Source organism: Nicotiana tabacum, chromosome 3 (genome assembly GCF_000715075.1).
Source record: "Nicotiana tabacum cultivar K326 chromosome 3, ASM71507v2, whole genome shotgun sequence".
Lineage (NCBI taxonomy): Eukaryota > Viridiplantae > Streptophyta > Magnoliopsida > Solanales > Solanaceae > Nicotiana > Nicotiana tabacum.
Window position 1 is genome coordinate 74620404 of NC_134082.1, and position 9799 is coordinate 74630202.

A 9799-nucleotide genomic window follows, 5' to 3' on the forward strand; every position below is an offset into this window, starting at 1 on the left:
TTTTGATGCAATGGCTATTTATTTCAATTGTGTATTTTTACTTATTTTTAGGTAAAATCTGTAATATATATATATATATATACAGATGTTCCTGGGTCTTCCATTCGAGACGAAGATACCAACCCTACGTTTACCATGGCTTCCACATATGATTTTGGCCTTCTGCTAATTATCTATGCGTATTCTGAAGATGTTAGAACTTGGAAGCATTATAATGGACATTAGTGATGAATTGGCTATAATATGTTTGGGCTGTAGCAGCTAAGCCTAATCTTTGGCTAAAATACAGCTAATACCATTAGCAGTAGTATTATACATGTGCATCATACGAAATTTTGGTGCTATTTGTACATCATGCCCCTTTACACCAGATTTACAACATAAACAATTAAGGAGAAACTTAAATTCTATATTCATCCACTTCCCTTGGAATAAAGATGGCTTTATACAACAGGAACTTTGCAGCAAACATCAAAGATATCTTCCATGGGAGCGTGGTCACCGGTTCCTTCATCCTTCCATGCATACAACAATTGCTTCCCTTTGAAGAGAAACATCCCTCCCTGATATACAAATGAATATTACTATCTTACACGTAAGGGCTAAAGAGCAATCATGTATAGAAGTCTCAAATGGACGGATTTGACTACATTTGGGCGGGTTAAAATGGTACAAAACAATAAATGGATTGGATCATAACCCGCTCAATGTTTTCTTGGGTCAAGATGAGCAGATCAATTTTGGATTAAACAATAATTAATGACCCTGAGTCGTCCAACTCAAAATCATTTTCATTGGTCAGTTTGTTCGTTTATAATTTGTTTAATTACATAATCAAACTATATTTCCATGGGCTAAACTTGACACCCCTAATTATGAACAACAATGCAGCAGTAGAAAGAAAGAGCTTAAACCTGTTGCAAGACACCACTTCTGTCATCAGGGGTGGCTTCAATAGTGTAGTTCTTTGTAGCTTCTTGCAATTCTTTGAATCTGGAGAGCACTTTAGCCTGGCACGATAAATAGTCAAGTAAAGCAAAAATTAGGTAAAGATCAAGTAATTATTATCTTTGGCGCATAATGATCATTTTTATGAAGAGAAACTAGCTTCTTGAGATCATTACACTTGCTGGGTTGAAAAATGTGCGCCCAAAACCATAATACAAGCCTAGAACATCGTATGCCTGAAATACAAAGGAAGTGTGAAAATCCTCAAAGAAAAGAACACCAAAGGAAAATAAAGTATTTGCATAGTTGTGGAGAGAAAGAGATACTAACCCTGCGGTCCGGATCAGCATACAAGCAATCCAATGGAAATGGTAGCTGGCCACATGAATAATGAAGCTAAAAGAATCAGATCTCACGATCCTTAAAAGATATAATCAAGATATTAACAGCATGATGAGTTGCCAGTTTAAAATAAGAACAATAACAGCTACTATGGCTCAATCCAAAACTAGTTCAGATCGACTATATGAATCCTCAATATCCATCCTGCACCATTTGGATCTTTTCGTTTCAATGCTCAACAAATTGGTCTTTCAAGACAAGTTAATCCCAATTAGTGTACGTTTAACACCTAACCTAGTATAAGGGTACCAACTAATTGACATTACCATATAGAGTTTAAAAGTAAAAAACTTCTTAAAATACTCTTACCATTACGCCAGATGCCAAAATTAAAACTACTTCAAGGATCAACACTGCATCTTATTTCCTATGAATAAGGCTAGATATGCCATGCATGAGATGGATCCAGACAATGCATCGTAGTAGTTCAACATAAATGTATTCTTACGACAGCAGATACTAATTATAGAGGTGTACATGTAAACTGAGCATAGGGCACCATATATCTCTTGGTTTCTCTCTCAATTACATAAGCATTTACGTCATGTACTGTTTGACGAAGCATAACACAACCAAACAGGGCAATTGCTATCTGAACTCTAAAGTCAGTGTAACTAAAAACAACTCTTTAGATATACATACTAGCCCCTTATTTAATTCCTTCAAAAGTAAATCAAGTTTCAAATCTAGTCCAGATTCCTCGACAAACATCAACATTTGGCCACATAGCTTACAAGTTACAACACATCAAGGACAACTGACAGAATCAAAAGTTCCACAAGCTTGTTGTGGGCAAATCCACTTATTTGCTAAAACAAGCATGGAATACATAACAAGGATAATCATCATAGCGCCCAATCCGTCAAATCCCCACCACCGGTCCCCTGAATCACAGAACAAAACAAGGATTTCAAGTCCCTGCATTAATTCCTAACTCTTGTTCTTCTTTGTTAAAGTTTCTAATAACAGAACTTCAACTTTAGTTGACGTTTTTCAGCGAGCACATGTTATTTAACTTTTAACATATACATACCGAACCTCAAATCTTCTTCTTCTTTTTGTTTGATAAATGAGAAACCCCTAAGAGCCAATGTCTCATGGTTCAAAACTCGGTGGATAATGGATCTACCCCTCTACCCTTCTCCACTTAAATACCAGGCTTTTATCCATACCAAACCTCCAATCTTAGTCCATTTCTTCATTGAGCACATGTGGGACTTTACTTTCCTATAGTACAAGCCTTTATTTACAATATTTTGGAAAACCTTCAAAGCTATGGAGTGAGCTCAAGGTAATATTACCTTGAGAGGAAACTCAACTCTTTAAAAAAAGAATGTAAAAGAGCAGTTTTGCACCCTGAGTGCTCTTTACTGGATCACATTGTGGTAGTATTGACACGACGAAAGATAGACAAGACCAGGTTTATGGATGCTTTAGGAACAAAACTGCCTTGCTCCCTTGGGCAAGAACAAGTAATTTTGTCCTTTCTACTAAATCTGTATATCGTTAATTGTCATAAGTACCAATCTCAATACTACATACTGATTTATTGCACTTATTCAACTATATAAGCTTGAATTTTGCATAACAGCTGCAGCAAATAGGAAAACTTGCACATAGGAGAAACGCAAAACAGTCCAACACTCAAATTTTTTAGTCATAAAATTTCTTTAAATATCCTACTAAAAATCCACAATAATGAGATAACCTCGTTTGCAATTTTAACATGGAAAAAAGGGAAGAGAAATGGGAGAACTGGGTAAAGAAAGGGAAGAAGTAGCAATAACATGGAGACAATTAGCTTAAATTCCAATAAATCAAAATAGAAAAGTCACTAAAGCAGATAGCATTTTGTGTTTGATTCGATTTGTTCCATGGTTAGAGATAATTACATTTCATTCTACCGGGAATCCTGTGCATAACAAAGTGCATATTTCCGAAGAGATTTTTACTAAATTTGATTATACTTGAAGCATCTGGTTAGATCAAATATAAGTACCGTATCAACAGGACCAACTCAGATCCAAGATTAGGATAAAGGTAGATCTAGACTTACTGCAATCCAACTCTTGTTGGACTGGTCAAATCCAAATTAATCCTTAAAATGGGGAAACCTTAATTCTAAAAAAGAAATGAAATTTTACTTTTAATGTTAGTTTCTGAAAACTGGCATGTTACTCCCACTGAATCCAAGATTGGTTATGCTGAAAACAACCTTCTTTAGTTTTTCCGGAGGGCTCCAAAGCTAGTATTATATCTGAAAGGTAATACCTTTATTCCCAAATCACCTCAGGTACCATAGTTACACCCTTGTTTTAAAAGGGACCCACTGGGATTCTAAATCACATAATTCTTAAAATGATGTTTATTAACAAACATACTGTCAAAGATAAACCAGCACCTTCAATGATTAATTTACCTAGTAACTCCAGATTGTTGGTTGACTTAATCTATGTTCACATGATAATTCCATTACAAATGGCATGGTACCGTGGAACATTCCCATTTTTTAAACCTAAAGCCTTCACTTGTAAAAGGACAGCCTGGTGAACTAAGCTCCTGTTATGCGCGGGGTCCGAGAAAGGGCCGGACTACATTGGGTCTTCACTTGTAGTTTAGAAAAACTAACAAGCGCACATATAAATCCAAATACAAAATTGCAATCATGCGAAAAAGAACTTGCAAATCTGAGGAGTGGACATTGTACACGAACATTCTCCCAAAACCCAAATTTCCACCAACACACATGCTAACTATATGCAAATATTAAAAATACAGCAAATATCTTCAAACATAAGGATAAAGGATGATTCAGACAAACATTCTCTTCCCACCCATGACACAGAGCTATTATGCACACGAACTTTTAGCCAAATAAAGTCAAGAGGTAAGGCAAATCCTACACTATATTCTTGCACAAACCACATTTAGATACCTCGTGAATCAATTTTTGTAAACTTGACTAGAAAATAAAAGATTTAAGCTTGCAAAGTTAGCATTTGTTCATGAATTGAGAACAAAATTTGCACTTGAACTTGGAAGATTTTTCAAGCTGAAGCTGTGGTTTGAAGGTGTATTGCAAGTGAAGTTTTTCAACTATCAACTCCAGCTCATGATTCTTCAACCTTTACTCGCTTTTATTTCTCAAAAACTACAACTATTCAAACATAATTTCAACTTCTACAAATGTTCTTTTTAATCTGCTGAACAACTCAACTTTTACAAACTATTTCCAATTTAAACTTCAAATATATGTCAAGGGGCCCTAAGTTTGCTTCACCAAGTGCGTCAGAAGTTTGATATGACAGAAAGTGCAATTCAAAGTAAGAGCTCAGCTAGCTTATTTGAAAGAAATACAAATAATATGTCACAGAACTAAATCATTAGCAAATTTTTGAAGTAAACAACGGAATGCAACATTAGTGGTAAAGTTGAGATACCCTTTCAGCAAGAATACGAGCTTTGCTAGGAGCACCGATACCGACAGCAATTAGCTTTACACCAGCAGATTCAAATCTTTCCCTTGACTCTTTGAGTGCTTTAGCAAGTTCCCAACTAATAATGCATATTAAGCAAGGATATGAAAAGAACAATTGCAGATAATATACCAAAATATTCTCTTGAAAGCAAAGGGCAGCATGATTTACCAGCATGGACAGCCAAAATGCCTCAAGAGTGCAACAACAGCTACTCCCTGGGGGACCAAACAAACCAAGAAACAAAAAATAACTTGGCCATAACAAATGCAATTATGGAACAAAAAACATCACTCAGCCAATTGACCATGCATTTAAAGAAAAATTACTCAGTGTAGAACAATTCTTGAATACTTAAAAGCATAGGCGGGGCTGTGATATAAATTCAATGGGTAAAACCTTTTAAGATTCTTGTCACATAAAGCATTGCAGTTTTTGAATTGTGGGTTCAAATTTTCATATTCATTGCAAATTCAGTTGAACCCATCATTTCCAAGGTCCGTTAGCCTCTTTTAATATATAATTTTTTTGAGTTTAAGTTCTATGCACGAATTGCGTAAACAATATTTACACAATAAGGTCACTTAATAAGTTAGTTACATCTAATTCTGATAAATGAAATGTCTAGACCAGCTTGCGCACACCTCAATTAATTCACCGACAACCTGTTACAACCCACAAGTGCAGATGCTGGACTAACTAGTTCTTGTAAGAATAACTCTTCTTTGGCACTCTAAATTATAGCCATTTCAGGAATTTAGACAGCTTAAGATCTCAAATCTTGGAAAATTTTCGAGCTCCCCCCCAAAAAATCGTTAAATAAGCAAAAATAAAGATAATTGAGTAGAAGGCAAACACCTCATTTTGATCCCAAAGGTCCTCAAACTTGACGGACTGACCAGTGGCAGTGAAGATGCTAACATCAGCGAGGACATCACCGATGTTTTGAGGGAAGGCAGCGGTGGAAGAAGCTTTAGTCACGAAATTAGAAATTTGTTTTGGTTTAGTGGGTCTAATTGGAGAAAAGATAGATGCCGTGGCAGAGAAAGAAGAAGCAGAGGGTGATGAGGAAGGGAAAGGGTCAAGAAACTTGAAAGTTGTCGAAGTCGGGGAAGAAAGTGAACGTAATTTTGCAAGTGTTAGGCTCTGCAGAGATGTCATGGTTGCCATTTTTTTTGTCTTCACTTCCACTTCACCAGAATTCGTGTGCACTACTATAAAAAAGACGAGAGATGATTTTGCGTGGACTTGGCAGCTTCTAGTTAGGCAAGGATTTCTAACTAGACCAAAATATGACCGTCCATTTCCTTTTTCCGTGGCTTGGCAAAATTTCAAGTCCAACGGTGTACAACAAGCTTGAGTCCGTTTCATGCTAAGTTCTAATTCCGTAATTATAACAGTCTTTTTTTTGTTAATCTTTGACGGGTAAACTTTAACATAATTGTGTAACGATCCGGCCGGTCGTTTTAAGAATTTACTGTCTGATTCCCTATTAACTGTTTTTTCCCGTGTTTGTTTCTGCTATTGTGAGTTGTCGGAAGGGTTTATTTGGAGTTTCGGAGAGTTTTGGGACACTTAGTCCCTAAATAAGAGCTTAAGTTTTGAAAATTTGACCGTAGTCGGGACAGTGTAAAGACGGTCTCAGAATGGTATTTCGATGGTTCTGTTGGGTGATTTCGGGTTTAGGAGCGTGTTTGGATTGTGTTCTGGAGGTCCGTAGCTAATTTAGGCTTGAAATGCGAAAGTTGAATTTTTGAAGTTTCCGGTTCGATAGTGAGATTTTGATCCGAGGGTCGGAATGAAATTACGGAAGTTGGAGTAGCTCTGTAGTGTTGAATGTGACGTGTGTGCAAAATTTCAGGTCATTCGGACGAGGTTTGATAGACTTTTTGACCGAAAGCGTATTTTGAGAGTTTTTGAAGTTCCTAGGCTTGAATTCGATGCTAAATTGGTGTTTTGATGTTGTTTTTGGCGTTCCGAAGGTTGGAACAAGTTTGAACGATCATTATGGGATATGTTGGTAGGTTTGGTTGAGGTCCCGGGGGCCTCGGTGTATTTCGGATGCTCAAACGGGCACATTTGGCCTTTGGGAGATTGTTGGTTTTCTGGTATTTTTAGCAGCAGTGATTTGTTCATTGCGATCGCGTGAGTCCATCCACGATCACGTAGGGTAAGTTGAGGTCAGACATTTTTTGTGAATCGCGATCGCGAAGGTAGGCGTGTGATCGCATAGGGTGGGCAGTGCTAGTCATTGCGTTCACATAAGGACCTTTGTGTTCGCGTAGAAGGACTTGGTGTGGCAGCGGGGTAATGGAATTGCTCTATGAGATCGCATAGAACTGGTCGCGATTGCGTTGCTTGAGGAAGTTGTCTTATGCGATCGCATAGGTATTTCTGCGATCGCATAGGGTTAAATCTGAGCAGTATTTAAATAGCACATCCGCGACCCTTCTTCATTTTTCCACTATTTTTGAACGGGATTGAAGCTTTTGAGGGAGATTTTTGAGGAAACCAAAGGGGAATCACTTGGAGGTAATATTTTTGACTTCATAACTTGTTTATATGTGATTAAGGACCTAATTAGTGGTGAAAAATTTAGGAAAAATGGGTAATTAGGGCTTAAGATAAAGAAACCTTAAAATGGGTATTTGAGGGGTCAATTGAACTCCGATTTAAGTGTTCTTGTTATGTATAGACTCGTGAGAGTATGAGAATTTTGAAAATGTAAATTTCATCCGATTCCGAGATATGGGCCTGAGGGTCGTTTTAGTCATTTTACCTAATTTCGCGTATTAGCTTAGAATATCTTTGTGGAATCAGTTACTTGAAGTGTTATTTACATTATGCAATTGAATTGAATAGATTTGGGTCATTTTGAGTCGAGTACTCGTGAAAAGAGCGTGGTTTCGGGTTGATTTTGAGTTGGTTCGAGGTAAGTGGCTTGCCTAACCTTGTGTGGGGGACATTCCCCTTAGGATTTGATATTGTTGTAATTGAAATGTCTTGTACGTGAGGTGACGAGTGCGTACTTGTGCTAATTGTTGAAAATTCTGCTTTCACTGAAGTAGCTTTAATTGTGTTTTTCCTTTCTTGCTTACTCTACTCGAAATTTATATCTGCTATTAGCTTAGAAAAGCATGTTTAATTTACTTAATTGCTTTATTGTTTAAACTGCCGAAATTGTATTATGTGAAGTATGTTAGGTTAGAATTACCTATTTTTACTTGGTACGAAATTTAGCTTAATTGAGTATTCCTTGTGTTGTTGCTGTGTGTTTTACTTCGAGACTACGGGACGACATCCCGGGAGATCCCCTATACGTATTTATGATTTGAGTTGAGGTGCGGGATGCCGAAAGATCTCTAGCACGTATATTGAGGATACCAAGAGATCCTCGGGATACCAAGAGATCCCTAGCTTATATTGAGGATACCAAGAGATCCTCGGGATACTAAGAGATCCATGGCATGTATTGAGGGTACTAAGAGATACTGAGAGATCCCCAGCCATTATCTTTGAGAAGAGTGATATTCCTGGTGATTTTTTCTGTTTCTGTTTCAGTTATAGTTATCCTTACTATCCTGTATTGATTCTTATTATTATCTTCCAACTGTACTGCTTTACCTTATACTGTCGCACCTTATATTTCATTTAATATCAGTGGGGCCCTGACCTTCCTCGTCACTACCCGATCGAGGTTAGGCTTGGCACTTACTGAGTACCACTGTGTTGTACTCACGCCCTTTCTGTGCATGTTTTTCATGTGTAGATTCAGGTACCTCCACTCAGACTTACCAAGCTCAAGACGTGTCACGACCCGGATTTTCCACCTCGGGAGTCATGATGGCGCCTACTAATGTGAGCTAGGCAAGCCAATTATTAAACCATCTAACTTTTTACCAATTTTATTCTCTTTAACAATTACGAAGAAATAATATTTAAACAACAGAATATAACATAAGCGGAAGAAAACAATAAGTCATCTGAACATGAATATCTATTACAACTATTTAAGTCTCGACTACCCAGAACTGGTGTCACAGTTTCACAGACGGTCTAAGAATACTACAAATAAAGGTCTGAAGGAATTAATTACAACACTGTTTCTTGAAATACATGTAAGAAATAGGAAAGTAGATAGATGGAGACGCCAAGGCCTGCAGACGCCTACAGGACTACCTCGGGTCGCCTGATGATCAAGAATCAGCAATCTCACTGCGGTTCGAAGTCCACAACACTGGGGTCTGCATAAAAGAGTGCAGAGTATAGTATCAACACAACCGACCCCATGTGCTGGTAAGTGCCTAGCCTAACCTCGGCAAAGTAGTGACGAGGCTAGGACCAGACTACCAAATAAACCTGTGCAGTTCAATTATATACAGCGGGAAAGAAATACAGAAATAAACAAGTAAAGTTGGAAGGGGGAAACATGCTTCGGGAAATAGCAGGTAAAACAGAATATCAAGAGAATTATTAAGGAATCAAAACCACCCACTAACACGAAAAAAGGTACAAAGGCATATTTCACTTTCTTTTCATATCTCGTGGCAGGCGTGCCACCCGCTCCCATTTCACTTTGTCTTGTGGTAGGCGTACCACCCGCTCCCATTTTATTATATCTTTGTTGCGGCGTGCAACCCGATCCACATATAATATTGTTGCGGCGTGCAATCCGATCCATATATAATATTGTTGTAGCGTACAACCCGATCATTGCGGCGTGCAACCCGATCCATATATAATATTGGTGCGGCGTGCAACCCGATCCATATATAATATTGTTGCGGCGTGCAATCCGATCCACATATAATATTATTGCGGCGTGCAACCCGATCCATATATACTATTTACAATTATAACGAGAGTCCCGACAAGAGATCAATAAGGTCTACACTGTCCCAGCAAGGGATTCGACAGCACAAGCAATCACGTCCCGGCAAGGGAGAAACAACTATAACCAAACTTGATACCAC

General features: G+C 37.8%; 1 protein-coding gene across 1 annotated transcript; it reads right to left on the reverse strand.

Annotated features, from left to right (window-relative positions):
• Nucleotides 1-202: 202 nt before the first annotated feature.
• Nucleotides 203-6123, reverse strand: LOC107780627 (thioredoxin-like protein AAED1, chloroplastic). The gene is made up of 7 exons (XM_016601187.2): nucleotides 5685-6123; nucleotides 4998-5044; nucleotides 4791-4905; nucleotides 1279-1323; nucleotides 1125-1184; nucleotides 915-1010; nucleotides 203-563 (listed from the first exon to the last, which is right to left on the reverse strand). Exons 1-7 carry the CDS (start codon nucleotides 5994-5996, stop codon nucleotides 444-446), a joined length of 795 nt encoding a protein of 264 aa, XP_016456673.1. The 5' UTR covers nucleotides 5997-6123; the 3' UTR covers nucleotides 203-443.
• Nucleotides 6124-9799: the final 3676 nt, after the last annotated feature.

What these genes read in the sequence shown, in the direction of transcription:
- LOC107780627 (XM_016601187.2), bottom strand. Translation starts at nt 5,996, where the DNA reads ATGGCAACCATGACATCTCTGCAGAGCCTAACACTTGCAAAATTACGT. An exon ending in CATTTTTCAACCCAGCAAGT is followed by an intron (nt 1,011 to 1,124) that starts GTAATGATCTCA and finishes TTATCGTGCCAG; the next exon opens with GCTAAAGTGCTCTCCAGATT. An exon ending in GAAGTGGTGTCTTGCAACAG is followed by an intron (nt 564 to 914) that starts GTTTAAGCTCTT and finishes TTTGTATATCAG; the next exon opens with GGAGGGATGTTTCTCTTCAA.